The 21,885-nt window shown below is 40.1% G+C and overlaps 1 protein-coding gene across 1 annotated transcript; it reads left to right on the top strand.

Moving 5' to 3' along the window:
- Positions 1 to 5,808: 5,808 nt before the first annotated feature.
- Positions 5,809 to 6,993, top strand: MC2R (melanocortin 2 receptor). The gene has a single exon (XM_056333040.1). It carries the CDS (start codon positions 5,956 to 5,958, stop codon positions 6,913 to 6,915), a length of 960 nt encoding a protein of 319 aa, XP_056189015.1. The 5' UTR covers positions 5,809 to 5,955; the 3' UTR covers positions 6,916 to 6,993.
- The last annotated feature ends 14,892 nt before the right edge of the window (positions 6,994 to 21,885 follow it).

Genomic DNA, 21,885 nt, shown 5'->3' with positions numbered 1-21,885 from the left:
AGCCCTTGGGGCCTTGAATAGTTTCCTAAGGGGAAGGACCTGGTTATTAAGCCCTAGCAGAGGAAGAACCCTGGCATCTGAGTTTCACAACCAAGGAACTACTCGTGCTGCAGTTTGTACAGAGATTGTTACACTGGTGGGGATGTCTGAGCTGAATGGAAACAGCATAGTGTTGGCACTGGTAGAAATGTAGTTATTGATAAAGAGCTCACAAAGTTAGGGTTAGTTTACCCTGAGTAAACTGCTATGCATGGTAGCCTGCAGCTACCTCACACATCAGCACAGTGTGCTGCAGCCCCAGCACCAACCAGCACCACCAGCTCACCCCATTTTCAGTGTACACCATGGTGTAAGGAGAAAATGTGAAATGAACACACTATTAATTGCTATTGTTACTTAGGGAAGAAAAGGTCTGGATAGTCTCAAGGGAGATAACAGGAGTGAGAGGGCAGGAGCAGAAAGAAGCACAGATGGAAAGAGAGAGCAAGAAATTTGCCTTTCAGCACAGCAAGCTGCTAAACTGTCTCTGGGCTTGCTGTGAAACCATAACCTCTTACAAAGTTACCAGTCAGCAATCCTCCACACAGAAAAAAAAGAATGCTCCAAGTTTTGCTTCTCAGCTTGGTTCAAAAAGGAGCAATATTTATACATTATTGAAGAACTGTGCTGCCTTTAAAGTTGAGTAGCAACTTCTCAGATGCCTCCTGCACTATAGGGGTCTGTTTAATAAACGGTGAGGGGTTTAAAATCTGGGCCATCTGGGAAAACTATTTCCTTCAAGGGTTTAAGAATTGCAGCTGAGGATGTTTCACATATGATCTGCTATTTTTTGCCAAGCAGATTTCTGTCTGGGATTTTTTTATACAGACCATGTTGAGGTACTTAATCATAGTCAACCTAGAAGTCAGTGGGATATTTTGAGTACTCTGAAACAGCCAGTGATCTTCACTTTAGCTATGGACAGAAAACCTAGGGGAGGTTAAGCAGGCAACTTGCAAGCTAACAGAGCCCTTAGGAATCTGTAAATATTCTAGAGTAATTCCTCTGAGTCAGTTAGTTTTAACATCTGTAAAGAACTATACAATGTGCAGGGCAAGGCTGAATCAGGCTCTTCGTGTCCTTTTTCCCTTACTTGCTCAATGGAAGTGAAGGGAACATCCTGCCCTCATAGCTTACTTCCTAAAAAAGGTCCAGTCCCCTTTGTGTCCATGAAAGACATTGTTTACCTACTAAAAAAAAAAAAAAAAAAAAAAAAGAAAAAAATTGGGGAATAAAAAGGAAAAAAAAAAAGGTTGTCTTTTCATTTGTTTTACAGCCTTAAAAACTAAGCCGCCACATCAATGTTTTTAAGTGGCTTGTTTCCTTCTTAAATGCCTGGTACGTCTGGAAAAGCTGGAAACTAGGGAAAAGGTAATTGTCCATAATTTTTTCTCGAATGTATTTTGATACAAAACAGTAATAGGTTGAATGGAAGTAACTGAAAAAGTATATAGCTCCCATCCATGGGACTTTCGCTGCCATTTTCAGAAAAAGGTCATCCTAAGCACCACCAGGCAGCATAACTTGTCACACACAGCTTGTCCAACCCTCCACAACAGATTAATGTTCCACTATGACCAAGTTTTAGAAGGAGAACTAAGCTGAACAGATTACCAGGTGTCCTGATGCCTGAGTTACTTTATCTAAACCAATGAGAGTTTATACACTGGATAGCTTTGGGGATAAAATGCTAGACAATGACATCAGAAAGGCATTTGCTAATGCGTTGGAGACTTTTTCGGATTGAGAAAAGGTCACGATATTTCAAGTGCAAGTACCTCTGTATACACTGAATGGATTGTAAAGTATACTATATATACCTGTGTCTGAAACACAAAATGCTCTTTTTCATTCCTAATAAATTATTTTGTAAAAATAGATATATACACATGGAAAGACAGGGAACTAATACATTTAATGGATCTAGAAACAAATCACTGCATCTACAAAAGTATCTAGGTATCTCAGCCATTTTGTGCATTCCAAAAGCAGAAGAGCCTACTCAATGCCCTTACAGTTTTTATTCACTGCCAGCAAATACAGCTTGGGGTCTCTCCAATAAAGGGAGGTATGGTTTTCTAGTAAAAAATTAATGGATGCAGATGAAAAAAAAAAAAACAACCTGGGAAATTATACAGTGTTCAAGATGAAGTTACTTTTGTTGCTATTACAGCTGACCAGGCCAGTTTATTTAACGTTTTAGAATTGAGGGAAGTGTGTTGTTTATTTAATGAATAAGTTTTCATTCACTTAAAAAAATAAAATAAAATCAAGTGCAGACCTATTACTTTCTTTCAGGTGCTAAGTCATTGCATTTCTACTGTAGAGAAAATTCAATTTTTGTAATCAATAAGCACTGGGCATACAGGAAAGAATTATGCTTTTTGTCCAAGGCTATTTCTGCATGCTGCTGGGAGCTCCCAGCACCCACAGAGGCATTCTTAGCTTTGTCACAACCTGAAACACCTGGAGTTGGCTTTTAGATGTGTAATATATTCTATTGCAAACATGCTTTGCAAGTGTCAGAGTGTTGTAAAGAGCCAAACCATGATCATGGTGAATGAATACAATTACAACTGACAGATAATCTGAATTCTACTTGTGTCCTAAGTTTGTTCAATATTATCAGTATAGTTCCTGGTACCGGCTTCCAGTCTCAAAGTCTCCTGCTTCATCTTGCTTTAGATTTACTACAAATTGAATAGATATTGCTGATAATATTATAAATGTATGCATTTTTAGTAACTTCAGTATTGCCATCAACTCATTGCTCATTATACTAGCTCAGAAGACTGCCTCTTTCTGGATAAATAATGTTTCTGAATATACAATATTAATTAGATGTTGATTTCTCCCTCTAGGACCTAATCTAAACATTAAAAAGAATGGGTTGAGGGTTTTGCACTTTTTCTGGTACAGATACAATTGCAAATGTGTTTCAGACTTAAATGGGGTTTTTTTGTCATTTATTGGCTTTTGACTGTTTTACATTTCTTGCTACAGTCAGGCAAACTTATTCTTAGACTGTGAATGACCTTGAGAAATGTAAAATTCAAACAGTTCAGTCATTACCAGGAAAAAAATTGTTGTAGTATAAGGCATTTTTTTATTCTTAAATGTTTGTATTCTATTTTTAACAATTCTGACACATAAACACTAGTTTTGAAAGGCTGATTTCAGATACCTGCAAATGATAAATCTGAGGTCTTTCAGAGGGTGGTGTTGGTACGTGGCATGAACCCTTTATCTAGACAATACAATGATGAAGCAAACTGACAAGTTATTGACAGCAGGGAGGAAATCTGTTGCATTCAGCCTGTCCCTGGTAGTGTAAACAACACAGGAGGGTAAGGATTTTTTTCATCTGATGATTATTTATAACTTCATGTGAAATGACCTTGGCCTTAATTTCTGTAGCCAGTGGAAATATGCATCCAAGCTCCAAGGTGTCTTCTTTTACCATTAGTTTTTAGAACACACTGAGGTTACTCATAATGTTCACAACAGCTTTACATCCTGAGTGTAGTCTGTCTGTTCTACACTACTTAGATATGTTAAACTACTTCATGCACAGTACCTGACAGATCTGCAGCAATGAAAGAATCCTGTAAATGTGGAACTTACTGAAGATGTATGATATAATGTGTATTGCATAGATCAAGCACTGGATTTACTACCTGTGTACAGCACCACATACACAGACATTTCTGCCTGGGAAGTCTGAGACAGAAACATGACTGTGCACCACACTGAAGCATAAGAAAAGCAGATAATTGGCAAGATGCTTGATGGAACCCAAATAAAATAGTGTACAATAGCCATGTATACATGATGAAATGACAGTCTCTGAAATAAGAATGTCTTTTTCTGGCTGTTAAGTGTTTGAAAAAAAACATTAAGTAGTATAATGTAATTATTCAGTTTATGGTAAATGCGCCCAAACCTTATAAGTGCTCTAACCAAATGCTGTACTTAATATGAAGTTACTATAAAATTATAAGCAGAAGATGTAATATATCATGCCATTCATAATACTATATGTTTTCAGTGAAGAAACCTTCATGAATGTCATGCAGATTATCTTAGCAATATGACTACATAGCAAAGAAGCATTATTGACAAACAGTTCTGAAAGAATAGTGACTGAACAAACGCATTTTTGCCAACTGATTGTCCTGTTTAAATACCATTGAAATGAGGCTTTGTCTGAAGTATCCTTGTGGACTTTCTATTAAAAGTCAAGATTAAGTTGTTAAACAGAATGCTAGATTAGAAATCATAAAACTTAACTGTGGCAGTAGCTTTAGGTGAGACTAGGAAAAACATATAATTACAAAGACATTGCTGTGCTCTTATTCTTGTTAGCCACTCCCTACTTCACATACCAACAGATGTTGACCCAATTGTCTTTGGGAATGTCCATGTGTGCTGCAGTGCAAATAGTTCATTCATTCCACTACACGGCCTTTGTTTTCAGATAAGTATGGGTACAATTTCAAATGCTTTCTCTTAAGTGAGCTTGTTTCAATTTAATTCATGATGGCTGGTGGTGCAAATCTCAGCATTCTTCATCACAAGTAGCACCTGTTTTCCATTGCAAAGTGGCCAACCACAATCATCTGCATTAAGACTAAACACATTCAAGCAGCAGTTCAGCTGCCCCAATTACAGATATCCACCGACACTTGCAGAAAGCATTGTTTGTATACAAAATAATTAAAACTTTTGACTCCTTCCTTTGAAACAGTAACAGAACGTATTATGGTATTCAGTGGCCCTGACTACCAACAAATGTCCAAAGGAATCTGAGGATTTATTCATATGAAAGTGTCAGACAAAACTGTTTTAAGCTTAAAAACAGAGGGAGAATATTTCAGTTCTGTTAAAAAGGGTGGCCTTCCAAACAGCAACTGCATATGTGTTTCACAAGTGGGGCTTTCTTCACAAGCAAAAGTGGATCTGATTGTTTATGGGTAATATCCAAGCTAAATGTATATCATATCCATTTATACGTTAATGAAAAACCTAAAAGCCTAGTCCCCTGGAAAGGTTCCTATATGCTTTGATGTAGTGTAGATCAGGATCATTACGGAGAAAGGAAAACATCATCCTGATGTGAAATAACATTTGGTCTTTCAGACCATTGTAAAATACAGCCAAGAAAAGTTGTACTTTTGATCTTAATCTGCATTAGAAATATGTTGATTAAATCACAAGACAGTTTCAATTTAAATTAAAAGGAAGCCTCACACTAGTAGCTAACATGCCTCTAAAAACATCAGTATTTATGAATGTTCACATTTAAACTTGAAGGCATTTCATTTCACCATCAACAGTGTGGTGGTAAACATGTTACTGTTCTGGACAACAGTTTATCTTGGCACTGGTCTCATTTGTGTCTAATAATGCAAATCTTGTGAGAAACACCAGACTTTCTCAAAGCAAACAGCTGGACCAGTAAAGGTTGCCAAATTCTTGAAGTCTGTCAGATCAGTTTCAGTAAATGCGAGAAAACTATTGGTAAAGAAAACTACATATACTTTTTAAAACTGCTTTGAAGCTAAAAGAGAATTTACAATTTGTTTTCTTCTAAGGCTCAGCAAAGCCTGGAGCAGCCCTTATTTTACTCAAACCAACTTTTCCTGTCTCTGATGATGATATATGTACATTCCTTTGCAACAGGTAATATTTCATATGCCTATTTTTGCCATGTCTGTGTGGTAAATTTCGTCTTGATATTTATGTTTCTATCTGTTTTATTGTAGGAGAAATGCCAGACATTTCAGCTAAGTCTTAAAATTGCTTCAGATGGAGAAAGCCTTCATCAAAAGACAAATGATCTGACTGAGAGATCAGCTTCAGAGTAAAGCCAGGCCTGAAAAACAACAATCCAGAATCTTTCCACGACCAGAAGAAATGAGCACTGAGAGACCTTCCAACTTAATCAAACATCCAGGGCAGACAAGCATTCCTTACCTCGAAAACATAACTGATTTCTCCTTAAATATTACTGACTGCACCCAGGTAGTGGTGCCAGAGGAAGTTTTTTTCACTGTTGCTGCTGCTGGAATACTGGAAAATCTGCTTGTCCTTATTGCTGTTTTTAGAAATAAGAATTTGCATTTGCCCATGTACTTCTTCATATGTAGTTTAGCCATTTCAGACATGTTAGGTAGCTTGTACAAAACTCTGGAGAACATCTTTATCATCTTGTGTAAAATGGGGTACCTGACACGTCGCGGGGACTTTGAGAAAAAGCTGGATGATGCCATGGATTCCATGTTCATTCTGTCTTTACTGGGGTCAATTTTCAGCTTGTTAGCTATTGCAGCAGACAGATACATCACTATCTTCTACGCTTTGCGGTACCATAATATCATGACATTAAGAAGGGCCTTGGTTATCTTGGCAATCATTTGGACATTCTGTGCTGGCAGTAGCATTGCCATTGCCCTCTTCTCCTATGAAGCAGCAACAGTCATTCCCTTCACCATCTTGTTCCCTTTGATGATGTTTTTTATACTGTGCCTTTATGTCCATATGTTCCTCCTGGCACGATCTCATGCTAAAAAGATTGCCTCACTGCCAACCAGCACAGTCCATCAGAGAACTAACATGAAAGGAGCCATTACACTGACTATTTTCCTTGGAGTTTTCCTTTGCTGTTGGGCTCCCTTTGTTCTTCACATCCTCTTAGCAAGGTTTTGCCCTCATAACCCATACTGTGCCTGCTACATGTCCATTTTCCATGTCAATGGGACACTTATAATGTGCAATGCGATCATTGACCCAATGATTTTTGCATTCCGAAGCCCAGAATTATGGAGTACATTTAAGAAGATGTTCTGCTGCACCAGGTCAAACTGGAACTGCTAGATGCTTCATGAAAAATGAAGATTATAGAAGCACATCTATAGGGTACTGTGCAACATCAGTTTGCAGAATTCAAAATACCAGCAATTATAGTCAAAGCAATACTGTGCTTGTAGGATGCTGCCAGAGACTTTCAGAAGGGTACCAAAGAAAGCATAAAAACTAATCATGCACATAAATCTTTGCAAACCAGATCTCCAGAAATAATACTGCTTAAGTTAATTCTGGTGATAATTTTTATGAAAGTAAAAAAATAACTCTATCTTAACTATCTTTTGTCATTTCAGAAAAATTCAAATCCAAATATTCTGCATCAAGTATTGCATTACATCAGAGATGAGTTTATGCCAATTCCTTTTATATCAGTAATTTCAGTTTGAGGTGTGTAATACTTTAAAATTCTTTTATTTAAATCACAATCAAATAAGCATTTGTTTCTAAACTGCACATTTATATAAAAGACTAGGATAAAGTAGAAAATATAGACATGTAATTGAATTTTGCTGGAAAAGTGAATTCATGACTGCTCTTTAACATCTAGTCTCTTTAAAATCATGCAATTAGTGTTCTCTACATCTCAAAAATAATTTTTTGAGTGTAAGTCCAAGAGAAGAAGATATTTTGGTTTGAAAACTATTTTTAGTGACTTAAGAGTTTTTCCCAACATAAAGTTGTTGTGGCAGCAAAGGTGTGGTTTGAATTTTAAAACGACAAAGCCAGGTCTGCACTAGCAAAGAGCTAAGCTTGCCATGACCCCATTGGAAGTCCCTGGTCCAGTTTGCATTAATAAAATAATAAACTTTGCAGACAGTAAAATAAGTTTGATTCGGCCATGAATTTCTAAACATACTACAACAAAGAACTGGAAAAAACAAAATACCAGACACAAAATTCAAAGACCTCCAAGGAAGTCAGCCACTGGAATAAGGAGCCAGCTAGCCAGTCTGGAAGGATGCTACAAAACAGTTCGTAATTTACAAAATCCTAGTGAGAAAATTTTGAATTGTCTCTGGCAAAATAATACAAAACTTGAAGGCAGAATAGTTTTCAACGGCAAAATATCCTGAAGCAGTCCAGAGCATATGGTGAGAAATTAACCTCACAATAACTCAGTGGAGTTAGTCAGCTGTGCCAGAGAGAATGTTTAGTAAGAGACAGCCATGAAACTAAGAAAGCCAAAGCACAGCTAGAACAAGGAGGGGAAAAGATAAAACCTGTTAGAATTCATAGACAAATAGAAGAATTTACTCTGACGGAACACTAAGTACAAGAGGAATTTCAAGATATATGGAATATCTACCAAACCATACATATTCAGGTGGACTTAGGCTTACAGATAAAGATACAACAAAGGGACAATAAACCTGAAAGTCTCTATAGAACCAAGCAAAGAAAATATCTTTAATGAGAAAAGAGATACTAAAATGAAAATTTTTCAAACCTACATATTTACAAAAAAAAAAAGGTTTATCTATGAAATGCAAGTTCAGAAAGGAGTTCAGATATAATCACACATTTTACTTTAATGAGAATTTTTCATTTCCATCAAAAGTAGAACAAATATAGAGCTGCACAGCAGGAAATTACTTTTAAATTAAATTTAAAAATTATACAATACTAAAGGCAAGGCAAAACAAAAGACCTACAGTACCATAATACCCTGTGCACATAGTTTATGTGCTTCAAAATGTTAAAAAATATTCATCAGAAAATTGTGATTTAGGCAGCCCCTATGTTAACTATGCAACACATTAAATACCTACTAAATAAACCTTAACTCAGAACTTTATTTTTCACCTACTTCACTAAAACAGACATAGTTAAGAGAGGTAAGTAGTCTCCACTATGTTACAATTCACTGCATCTTGTTAGGAAGTCCACTCTAACTCCACAGATGCAAGGCCTCCATGTTCAGAATGAGGTCTCCAAATGAAATTTTTAATAAAATATGTGCAATAATTAACCTCATAACTTCTAAACACAGAGAAGTAATCCTTAAAGAAAACACTGTACATTTAGCACTGCAAAGAGGAACATTCAAAACAGACTCATGTCAAAATCTAAAATTCAGCAGTAAAACACATCATTGAAATGCTGTATAAAGTACTCCCTGTCTTGTGGAGATGCTGACAGTTAGGGCTGGGAAAGGGACAAATGTGAGACCCCAGGCTGGGCATGGACATGGCTGTGGCTATAGCAGGCCCCAGACTGAGCCGCCTGCTTTCTCCTACCACACCAGCCACGTGGCAGCTCAGGGTAGTCCTGAGGCAAGTGTGGCTTGGCCTGGAGGAAACAGGACAACTTGGACCTGGCTGCCTTCAGCCCTCAAGTGACTGCCCTCACCTACACAAGAGCCTCAGGAACTGGCTGGTTCTAGCCTTCCTTGCAGCATGCCCAAGCCCAGGGAAAGAGGAGGGGGAGCAGCTGCTCACAGACCCTAGGAGCCACAGCCCAGCTTTCATCCCTGCACTGCCAGCACTTTGCTTTGCAACAAGGACCTGGGCTCCTACCTTGCCACCAAGCCTGGTCTGCAGGCCATGCCCAGGGGAGAGTGGCCAGAGGCAACAGTGTTGGACAAGGCACAATTCCTACCCTCGTCCTACATGTCCAGCCGGTCTTCAGGGTTTCCCTACTGCCCTATGTAAGGTGCAGCCTCAAGAAATGGCTGGGAGTGGTGGCACTCTACTGCCACGGTCCCAGACCTACACCAGAAGCCCTCAGACAGCCTGTGTGGTGCACAGACTGCTCACCAACATCTGGACTCACTTTGTCCCTTTCATTATCCACAGCTCAGCCTCAGCCTTGGCCTAAAACACCAAGAACTTAAAATACAGAATCCATCCTACAAGCACACGTTTAATCCCCTTCCTCTTGGCCCTATGTCAAGGGCAGAGCAAACTGTCCTCCAGTAACCCAGCATCTGTCCACTCCTTCCCATACTGTCCCAGTGTCTTTCTCAGCACCATCCCCAAGCCTCCAGCCACCTGAAAAACACAGAGCAGCCATGGTCATGTCTGTTATGGCCCAGTGAGATTTTTCTTAACATGTAGCTTGTTAAAACAAGGAGCCTCCACTTAGGCAGCAAATTTTTGGCAGGTTTTGTCCCACACTGTTTTCTATGACTTGAAAGTATTATGCAGTTACTGACATTGGATCTCAAATTGCCATGAGATCCAAGAACTGTCTGGAACTGGTTCCCACCTGATGCTACCAGGAGTTAAATGCCTAATCCTTGCAGCCTACCTGGTCTCATCTGTGGATACAGTCAGAACACTCCAAAACATTTGTTCATGTCAGGATGCCGGAGCAACAACTAAACTAAGGGTTTGAGGTTACATCTTTAAACTGGTGGTAGAAACTTGATGGCTGTTACAGTTAAACTCTATGTTTAATGCACAGCCAGCCAGTAAGATTGGGAAAAACCACTACACAAGCGGATATAAGACAAAGCACAGAGATAGCAAGGTTGTAAATTATGAGAACTGTCTGTTGTCTATTTTTGTTGTGTTCAAAACAACAGAACTTGCCATGTTCTCTGTGTAAATTTCTAAGAAATGCAGATCCTATGTATTCATAATACAGCTGAAATCTACATCACAATATTGGCTCTCAAACTGAGCCTAAGGGTTATATAAAGAAGTCAATATAAAATTCAAAAGACACATATAAAAAATTTTTAGTTTTTCTTCACTTTGCAGCTGTTATGATTAAATAGTGCATTCTTTTAAAAATATATCCTTTCTGGGAAGGCAGGAGGAAGAGCACAAAATATTCTTGAATAAAAAAGCTTCTAGAAAGATTTTAATTTTCAAGTCTGCCAGCATTTGTTGCATGTCAGCAGATGGGTAAATCTCTGTATGTTATCTTCTAATTGGCTGTAAAATTCATTTGCATTTTAGCAGTTGTGCAGTCTCCAAGCAAATAAGTTTTCCTGTTTCACGTACTAATGTCGCCATATATTTTCCTGTGTTACTCTTCGAACAGGTTCCTTAAGCAACGGTTTGTGAAACCTTCATTGTATTGTACTGAAGTCACTCTTGAAACTATAGTCTGATATATTAATGCATAATAGTGGGCACCTTTCTCAGATTTTGGGACTTCTGCCCAGATTTAGATTACAAGTATTTGGGAGACAGAACTTGTACCTTATCTTTGGAAGAAATAAGTTCATCTTGGATCCTACCAGAACCTAGTAAGTCTGGAAGGAAAATCCAGTCCCTTGAAAATCACAGGCAACACTACAATTGTTGTTTCATTTGGAAGGGCCCATGGAACTTCACATGCCTGTGGCACCAAAACATTTCTTAGTCAATTACTGCAAAACCAAAGAAGAAAAGCCCCTCCTCTGTTTCTGTTGTTTTGAACTGAACTTCATGTTCAGGAACAAAGTGAACAAATCTGATAAAGGCACCCAGGGGAAATAATTCTGCTGAAGCAGTCGGGATGCCAGTGAGGGAGAGACTTGCAGAGCAGTTTGGTTTTGTTCACAAAATAGCAAGACAAACATAGTTCATTTGTGAGAAAATATAGTTTAGAGTTTATTTCTGTGAGAAAAATCTGGTTTCTATGAATTATGGTACTGGGAAAGACTTTCAGAAAAATAGGTGTCTTGGGCTTCTATTAGCTAAACAAAATTTTGTTTTTTCAAACAATATTAAAGTAACTGGAAAAGAAATTTGACTTGAAGTGCAGAGCACTGTCAAAAGCAAGCAATATTTGTTTATAATATTTGTTTATAATATGAGTTGGGGCAAATGTTAGCCTTCTCTTTTTAAACATCTCAAGCAAGATATGTCAGCTAAAATTACAGGCAGGAAAAGAGTAAAAGGATCTTAAGGTTTCTATTTATTGTGAGACCTAATGCTGCTTGTAATAGTACTAAATTGTGATTATGTTTACAACCTTCTCAATTTCACTGATTTTTTTTATTTAGTTTAGCCTTGGAGGCTTGGAACTTTCATTACTTTTGTTTCAGTACTAAAGATCAACATTTCAAGCCAATACTTTTTGTAAAAAGTCTTTTTGAGTCAGATTTGAACTAAACTCTTCAAATGATACATTTATTCAGACAGTATCTATTCCCCAAGTAGGCACATGATCTGGTTTTGAATTCTCTCAAGACAATTACAGCAGATAGATGTCTACGAAGATATTTTGTGTTCATCGTTTGATAGTGCTTTCATACGGCTTTGTTTGAAGTGTCACTTTTACAGAAGACACAATGCCGTTGTGAGCTTCTGATTCAAAGAGAAGGACTTACAGGACAATTCTGTAGAAAATGAGTGTGACCATTTCAGAAAACTTTTCATGTTCACTTGAAAGCAGTTTTCTTATGTCTGCAAATCCCTTCAAATTACTGCTGTAACAAAGTTAGTACTATGGAACTGTCACACATACTCTAATGAATAACCACCATTATTTAACAAGTAATTCTGGATAAGCAAGCTGGAGTACAAATGCTTAATGAATAATTAAAATTATTTATTGCTTTCCATATATAGATTTATTTTTTACATTAAGGCCATGAGATAAGTTTCTTACTTCACATTCCGTTGCTTCAGCAGCACCTTCACACTACCATTTATTACAATTTCTCTCCTTCAACCATTACACCTAAACTTCATGAAGGTAGAGCTAGTCAAAAACCATTTGCTAACAGGAGGAGTTACTCCACTGGCAACTTCACACCCTCTGACATACTGACCAAGGATGGAAGAAATGAGGCATGTGGCCTGGCTGGGCGGCTGTATTGACCGTTCAGCTGCAGTAAGGCAGGTGCATGGTTATCATGGATACCCAAACGGCCCCTTTGGCAGTGTTGTTGTATAGGAAGGTTTCCAAAACAAAAAAGCAGGCTTCACTGCATGCAGCTTTACAGATCAACAACTTGTTTCAGTGTCATGGTCTTGAGGCACTGCCAGGTCTGACTGTCCCTGCCCACCCCTGGGGATCCCCCAACTCTGCTCGTGGCCCAGAATCCCATTTCAGCCCCCCAGAGTCGTCAGCCCCTGCCTCAGCAATGCTGCAGCAGGGCTGGTGTCCAGATCCCCACAGCTCTGCCCTGCCCAGCCATGGGTCCTGCCGAGCCAGGCCCACCTGTGGACCTACGTCCTGGACCAGCCTCAGCCCATCCCTAGGGAAGTGTCCGATGCCCAGGGCTGGGCTGCCTTGCTCCTGTCTAGGGTTGTGGGACAAGCCCTGGCTGCCAGGCAGGTCCAGCCCTGATGGACCCCAGAGGAGCCCCATGGCCACCAGCCCCCACAGCACCCTGACTTTAAGCTGTTAGTTACAAGCAGGCAGCCAAGATCCACTTCCACAGAATCTGGAACCACACAGGAGCCTCTGTAGCATAGCATGAGAATGCTGGGCTCTGCAGGGAGCCTCAGTGTCAGCATAACACCATGTACTTTAATACAGTCTCTAAAGCCAGCAAGAAATGTCTTCAGCCCCTTTAAAATCCTATCACATAAGTTATTCTGGCTAATCATCCCTTGCGGACAATTTAAATTTGGTCTCAGTGCTTGGTGGCATTATAAGTCTAAGGTAGATGTCTTCCAATTCAAAACTAGTTTCCCAGTCCCAGGGACTCCTGCGGCTACTCGCTTTCAAAACCAATTGATATTATCCACCATGCTAAAGATGCATTTGAGCTTTCATTTGAATTTTAAAGAACGATCTACAGAGTCTGCTTCACTGATGTACCACTTCAGTCTTACAGTCTTACATTTTCATTTACTTGAGAAATGAAACCACAGCCAAGAAATTTGGGTAATCGTGTCATCTGGTGTGACAGATAAATCTGTCTTAACTGCCAGTCTGTGCAATGAGGTAAAAAAAGGGAGAGAGAAAAAAAACTTTCTTCAGCCTGGCGCAGAGCGGTCCATGTCAGAGGGCAAGCTGGGAGGAACTGATGGAGGCCTGAGGTCTCTCATCTGCACTTAGCTTCCTCTCAGATCACAGCAGAGTCTTTGGAAGAGGGGGAATTTGGATAAAATGCAGCTGCTGGCTCCTGGATGAGCAGGCAGCTGAAAGAAGCACAGCCTTGCAAGCAAGAGCTGACTGGTTAATAAGGAGCTGAGACTGGCAGGGTTTCCCATTAGAGGAGCCAGTACTAGGGGTTGTTAGCAGTCTGGGAACAGGCTCAGGGAAAAGGGTCACTGAAGATTAATCTTTTTTTTTTTTTTTTTTTTTTTTAAATAAGGATGTGAAATGAACTAAATCAATTCTTTAGTCTTTTTCTACACATAGTGGTCTTTACTGAAGTCTTTGTCTGGGTGGGTCAGGAGTATCAGGGGCATGAGAAAGCTCATCGGGCGGAGGGTTCCCTGATCTCCCAGGCTGCAAATGTTGCCAACAAAGCCAGGGTCAGGCTAGGAGGAAAGAAGGCACAGAAGAAACAAGTAATTTCTAGGATTGGGTAGGACAGCCTGGAAGTAAGCACAACAGAGAAAGAAATGGTTGGAGAGGACATATTCACCTTGCACTGCTACAAAGAAGTGTGCAGACCTGAGAGAGAAGCAGAAATGAAGAAAATAAGATTCAGAGTCAGAAGAAGCAAAAGAATGTTGAGATGTGAGTGAAAGGACAAGGATATGTCCAGAACAGGGCTTTTGTTGTTGATTTGCAATAACAACCAATAATTGGGGGGGGGGTGGGGGGGGGTGGGGGGGTGTCAGCTGCATTTTCTGTTTGATGTTGATGTATTGGCTGCAAGTGCTCAGGTCCTGGCAGTTGAGGGGAGCTGCAGGAGCGGCCTTTTGTGGAGATGTGGAGAGAGGCTGGAGGTGTCCTGTGCCCAATAGCCAGTTCCAGCCAGGTCTGAAGGATCCAACACAGGGCACAGCTGCACACTTCATGGTTGCACCTCTGTGAAAATGTGCTTATGAGTAAAAACGCTGTGCAGCAGATGTGAGAAAAGAGTTGGGGGAAAATGTGAGAGAAACAGCCCTGTAGACACCAAAGCTAGAGAAGAAGGAGGCTGAGGAGGTGCTACAGGCACTGGAACGGAGACTCCCCTGCAGCCTGTGGAGAGACCATGGTGAAGCAGGTAGTTCCCTGAAGCCCTTGGAGGTGACCATGCAGAAGCAGCTATTCACACTGCATGCAGTCCATGGAGGACTCTGTGCTGGAACAGCTGGGTGTTTCCTGAAGGAACTGCAACCTGTGAAAAGCCCATGCTGGAGCAGGTTTACCCTGAAGGGCTGCAGCCCACTGAAGAGGACACATGCTGGAGCAGAAGATACATACGAGTAGGAAGGAGTGGCAGAGAGGAACTGCTATGGACCAACCACAGCACCCATTCCCCATTCCATTTCAAGGCAGAGGAGGACATACAGGAGTCATGAAGTTGAGCCTGAAAAGAAGGGTAGGGTGGGGGGAAGGTCTTTTTAGTTTTGTCTTTGTTTCTTGCCATCATACTCTGTTTCAATTGTCAATAAATTAATTTTGCTGAGGCTGAGTCAGTTTTGCCTATGACAGTAACTGATAAGAAATCTACCTGTCTGTATCTTGACCCACAAGCTTTTTTCACCTTATTTTCTCCCCCTGTCCTGTTGAGGAAAGCAAGTGAGAGAGCAACTGGGTGGGCATCTGGCAGCAAGCCAAGGTCAACCCACCACAATCAATTAATCCTAAAAATTAGGATTAACCGTTCTCCTAGAGATCAGATGCAATAGGATTGCAAGTATGGGCAAACCTCAGGCGAAGGAAATGGAGTGCTGTAGACTAGTTTCTTGAACTTGCACGAGCTTTCATGGATATCCCAACCTGAAGCATCTTTAAGTGCTCTCACAATGACAGGAAAACACTTAGACTAACTGATGAATAAATCACAGATAAAAATGTTAAAATTAGTTCTGTGAATAAACCTTTGGCATCCTTTTACCTCAAAGCACTGGGACAAACTAAATAAATCTCTTTCCAGATGATGAGAGTAAACTTTTCAGGTATACATGGCTTTGTGTGCTGAGTACCAACTGCCAGCTTTCTGTCATCAGATGGTGAAAACTGGGTGAAAATTCCTCTGACTGTTAGAAGACAATCTGAATTAAATAAAGAGGTGATTTAAAATTGGGCTCAGAGCTTAGTATTATTGCCTTGATAGTGCCCAATAAAATCTGAACATTCAGGAATAATATTTTATATTGAAAATGCACACCAGTAGCTTCTTATAACAGGATATCGTGTGACAGCTGGTCAGGAGTGTTCTCAAAATGGTCCATATATTTACTGTTTATTTAACTGCTGTTCAAGCTCAAACCCTGTCATCTTTCAGAACTAATGTCAGTCTCAGCATGTCAAAGGCAAAATTTTCTGACAATACTCAAGCAAGATACAGGCAAGTATCTTTCTTGGCTGTATCTTCTTTCTCTTGCTGCAAGATACAGGCAGAACTGACACGGCCTGTGAAGCAGTTATTTCTGTTTGACATATTAGTGCCAAAGCTACAGTACCACATGGCAAAAAGAGCACTTGCCTCAGAAATCCCAGTGAAGAGGTGGCTAATAAGGAAAAAATATTTTGACCACCAGCTGCCATTACTTCTGCCAAGGAGGAAAGTCATCAGTGGTGGCAGTAGCTAGGAGTGCCCAGTGCCTGGAAGGAATGGTGAAGCTGTGACTAGCTGATTCACCGTGATCTCTTGTTGTGGTTCTTCTCAATGTCATGCCACAAAGTAATTGAAACATTTGTACGTATCTTCACAGACATACAGGTATACTTTCTTCATACTGCTTTATTCATAAAGGTTCTTTCAGCTCACACAGGCTTTCACTCTCAGTCCTGCATCCATTTGATTTAGTGACCAAAGAAGCCTTAAAGTACATTTCCTGTGTTATCTCTTTGGATATGTGTAAATAAAGGGATACTGTACCTCATGGAAGAATTGAAAACAGGTCCTGAAGAATCTATAATGTAAACAGGGTTTACAATGGCTTAATTATTAATTTATTTTTTATTTCCTTCCCCATACCTTCCAAAAATATTTGGTTTCTTCCTTAAATCATTGTCATAAAATTGCCACGATCCTGGTCCTTGTTAATGTATCATGTCTGGGAGTCAGTCAGAGTCAGATTAAGTGTTCTGTTTCTGGTATTTCAAAAGTAACCCGATAATTTAAATTTTAAAGCATGTACATTCATTTGAAATTCAGATGTTGAGGTTTCAAAAATATTTCATGCATCATATCTGCAAAATGCTTTGTATCTATTCCATAACTAAATACCTGACAGTACACTTTCCTCAGCTGATTGTCCTCCCAGCAGCTAAAGCATGATGATAAATTTTAGCTTAAATGACTAAAATTACCAACGTAGTATCTGCACCAACATTCATTAGCCTATTCAAATGTTTGTTTCCTTGCATTTGTAACAGAAAATGTGAGTAAAAGGCAGTACTCTGAAAGAAAAGATTGTAGGACTGAATAAAATAAAGGACTTCCATGGAATTTGGTGCCTAAAACAGGATCACCTACAGCTGTTTCTGTTTTGTTGGCAAGCAAATGCACACCAGCTTGGTGACACAAGCGACACCCATGAAATGGAAGAAGATTCACATTCTTCTTATACAGAGAGAATTCAAAACCTCATCAATAGTCTTTCTAAAGCAACTGTTGGGCCATAGGGCTTTATGAAGGTAGAAAATTTCTGGTTGCTATGCCTTGAAGATGTTCCTGCTGTTGAAACTGTGCAGCGAAGAAACCAGCATTCACTGGAGTGGGCGAAGAGAGAGACTTGTGCGTCAGAAGCACCCCTGCAGGTCAAAGGAGCTCTGCGACTCCGGGCCTCCTCCCTGTACTGCTGACATACTCCACTTCAGCAAAAATGTAACAAACTGAATCCCCAGGATTTCTGAACTGGAAGTCCCTCAGGTAATAAAGACCAGAATCCAGCCTCATGTACTTCTGGAGTGGTGGTTTAAACTTTAGTCTATGGCATGAATCTCATAGTCTTACAACCAAGACAATGGCAGGATTTTACAAGAATGGTACCAGCTACATAGCTCCCTCAATAAGGAAGGGCATGATCACCCACTCTTAAAAAAGATATTCAGTATGTGGCTCCATACCCCACCTCCCCCACCACTGTGTTCAATATTTCTGACCCTGGTTTTAGACATCTGCTTGTATCACCACCCAGTTTGGAGAACCTTAGACCTAAGCAGGGCTCTGAATTCCTCTCCAGGCACTGAAGAAGGTAACAAAATCATCAGAACTAGAACAGTTTAACTCAGGTCTCCAGACTGTCTTCTCTCATACGTGCACAAGCAGTGGACGGTAAGAGTTTAGCTCCTTTCCCAACACACTCTCCAAATGGAGCTGAGTGGCAACTGTTTGGCCCATGCAAACTGTGGAGCATGAACCATCCAGAAAAGAGCATGAAAAAGGTACTACATAGCCCCAGTGCCCAAATGCAAGCTCACTTGCAAAGCAAATCTCTGAAAAGTGAAAGTAACCATCCTTACTTCCAGATTACAAAAAAAGACCTGGTTTTGAACCAGTTTACAAGTCTCTTATTTTTGTTAAGAGGCCCTTTGTGTTACACTAAGACTGTAATGGAGAAATTCTCCCCTAAAGAGGCAGATAAACTTAACTAAATGGTCTCATATTCCCTGCAGTGAGCTTTGTAAAAGCCCAGACTTTCAGTTTAAGGATTTGGAAAACATTCTCCTGAAAGAATGTGATAGGAAATGAGGGGGAAACAAAAGGTCTTCTGAATTAAGCAGATCTACTCTCCCAGCCCTTCTGGCTATATTGATGACAAAGCTTCCCCCACAAGGAATATGCCTTACCAACTGGCAATGTTTTGAAACAAATGCCTAGAATAAGAATCAGAAATAGCATCTGGCAGTTCAAAAAGGCATCTGTTCTGTTAATGATACTTTCATATCCATATTTTTGGGTCACAGGTGAAGCTATATGGAAATGAAAGTGGTTTTACCTGTTTTATTTTTTCTCACACTGATTTCAAGCAGAGGCACACTTTTTCTGTCCATTAGTGAATCTCTTCAACAAATATCTTTGCTCAGGTCTGCTTAATAAGTCCTGGAAAGGCATGCTTGGGCTGGTTTGTACACCTGACCAGTTACCAACTTCCCCGCATCAGACTGCAAGGCAGATTGTCTTGCCTGTGAGCTTAGGTGCCCAGAGCACAGCTTCATTAATACAAGACAGCAGGACAGCAGTGGGGAGGAGAGGCCTTTCCCACAAAAGAGAAATCTAATGTTTGCTGGCACCTGCAGCACACTGAGTGACAGTGCCCCCAGGTTCTGAAAGCAGGTATGGATAGGAGAAGCTGTGCTCTCTGAAGTGCATAAACCTCTTCAGCAAAGCGTGGCAGCTGCTGGCAGGTAGGCAGCCAGAGTTACAAGATAGGTGACACAGAGCAAAGGAGTTGCCAGCAAATGTTACCTCAAGAGAAAGAAAAGGCAACGAAACTGCTTCATCTTAGTAGTGCTGTCTAGCAGCTTTCAGTACAAGAAAGTGTCATAATTATCAAGAGAAAAATGACAAGCACCACTGTGCCCAGGACGCCTGGGTTGCAAAAGACTTCCTTGGCACAATGTTCAAGCAATGAGAAATTTGAAAAGACTAAAACTAGAATATTAGGAAGTAAATTTAAAACAGTATATAATTCAGTAATGGAAAAAAAATAATCTCATTCTAAGATTTCTGCTTAAAGGCGAGCAATCTGTGAATTACCTGTTTGACATATTAGTGCCAGCTCCCCTCAACTGCCAGGACCTGAGCACTTGCACCCAATACATCAATATCAAACAGAAAATGCAGCTGACCCCCCCTCCCCCCCAATTATTGGTTGTTATTGCAAATCAGTGCACACTGATTTTCAAGATGGTTGGCTTTTGAAAGATATTCTAGTATATATTGCAGCCTGCATTTTCTGTAATCCCTTTTATCCATCAACACTAGAGACATTTTGCTGCCCTTTAAAAATCACTTTTTCAAAAATCAGGATGCACTTTCAACACCTATTCTTTGCTGCTAAATCTTCACACCTTTTCTCATGACCCACACACCACATTTCTCAACCAGTTGCGAGATGAAGCCTTAGTATTACTCTGCTAGACTAATTACCTCAGGTCATTTTCTTTGAATGAAAACACTCAAGTTTATTACAACAATATTACTTAGAGGGAAGGTCCTCTGATTAAGTAATAAACACATTGAAAAGTTGGGGAGGACATATTTTGACCACGTGGAGGAAACAACGTTCTTCCAACAGAAGCTCCCTCAAGCTTTCCTCTGTAACAGCCAAGGCGGGCCAGAATAACAGCGGTGTCTGAGCCCCGCTACAGGGAACAGCTACAAAACCTTTCATCCCACCCTCACCACTGTAGCTGAAGGACCCCAAGAACTATGAACTCTGTGCTATCAGCACACACACCAGTAGGTCTCTGCAGCTGAAAAAAAATTGTTCTTTAAGTGAATTTGGGAAATTGGAAGACAATATCATAATTAGCTGAACATGAAAGACTGAATCTGGAAACAGAGGCCAGAATGCAGCTAGCTTCTATTTCTGAGGAGGAGGTTAAGGAAACAGGAGGTGAGCCACAGGTTGATACTCCAGGGAGAGAAGAAAACAACTGTTAGTCAAAACCCAAACATAGTTCATCACTGCAGGAAAGAAGATAAAAGTAGAAAAATCATCCCTACAATAAACAGAGCAGTGAATTAATTAGTTTTAGTACTTAGTGGTGTAGACTGACTGTGGGGTTTTATGGGGTTTTGGCCCCTGTTTAAATCAGAGGCTTTCTAATAAGATTATTCTAATTCTTGGGGTTTGACTCTCTTGTTTCTACAAGTAGAAACAAGTAGCAAAAGTAGGGGATTTACTGTGCCAGATTTAACAAGCAGTACATTAGCTTCCCTCAAGGAATACTAGCATCCCTTCAGGGGAGAACTGCTGTAGCAAAACATAGTGGTGAGAGTAAAGAACAGATACTTGACATAAGCTTTCAAATATATGTTTCCGTGGGACAAAATTAGCAATAATATGTGGAAGACTGTACCCACACTTCAGCTAGTGTTGCTTCCTCTTCACTCCCTGGCCACATCTTGCAGTCTACATTTCAAATGTCTGTGCACATGTTCAAGATTCAGATATCTGTCCTCAGCCAACTTAAAGTAAGTTCATGTATTATCTTTGGCATGTTTTATAGACCATTTGACAAGTACTGCATTACCAAAACCACAATTTCATATACTTGAAATACAATTGTACCCACCCCCAAGGCTGAGAGGGCAAAAGCTGAGAAAAAAAAGAGTCTGAAACAAAAAACTTCACCCATCCACCAATAACTTGTGTTAGAGCAAACATCAGGAAGAAGAAATGCAGGTAGACCCTTTTGTAAGACATGAGGAAATTATAAGTTGGCAATCCATCAGGAAAAGAGGAAGAAGTGACAAGGACTGCATGTCTCTTATGCTGATGTACAACTTGGTTAAGTCTATCCGTAGCTTTGCAACCCATGACCTTTGGATCTGTATACAGATGCCTGTCGTTCAGTACCCTTTTTGTTCTAGGAAAAATGTATTTCCCAACTGTAGCTCCCAGTTGGTTGCACAAGTTTCCTATAAAAGAGTTGACCTATTAGACCAGTACGGCTTTAGGCCCCTTAGAGCAGTCACAAGTTAGAAAAGCCAGAGGGAAACACTCCGATGAAGAATCTGGTCTAAACAGAGGCTCTCAAAGGAGCCCATTACAGAGAGCAGTCATCTTGCCTCATTTAAAGGGAGTGAGCTCTACTTAGCCTGAAAACAACTGAAAAGAAATACTGTCTGACTAACATGTCACTAGTTGTCTCAGAGGTTTGTCTCTATGAGTTTAACTCCATGACTGAGGTTTTAAACCACATATTCTTGGCTCTCAGCAGTCTGTGCATATCTCTGATGTGGGATCAAGTTCTGCAGAGCTGTTTGTACATGTGGAAAAAATAAGAATAACAATAACCACCTAA

This window comes from Falco biarmicus, chromosome 3 (assembly GCF_023638135.1).
Source record: "Falco biarmicus isolate bFalBia1 chromosome 3, bFalBia1.pri, whole genome shotgun sequence".
Classification (NCBI taxonomy): Eukaryota; Metazoa; Chordata; class Aves; order Falconiformes; family Falconidae; genus Falco; species Falco biarmicus.
Note: the sequence above shows the minus strand (reverse complement) of the source record. Positions and strands in the feature narration are given on the sequence as shown.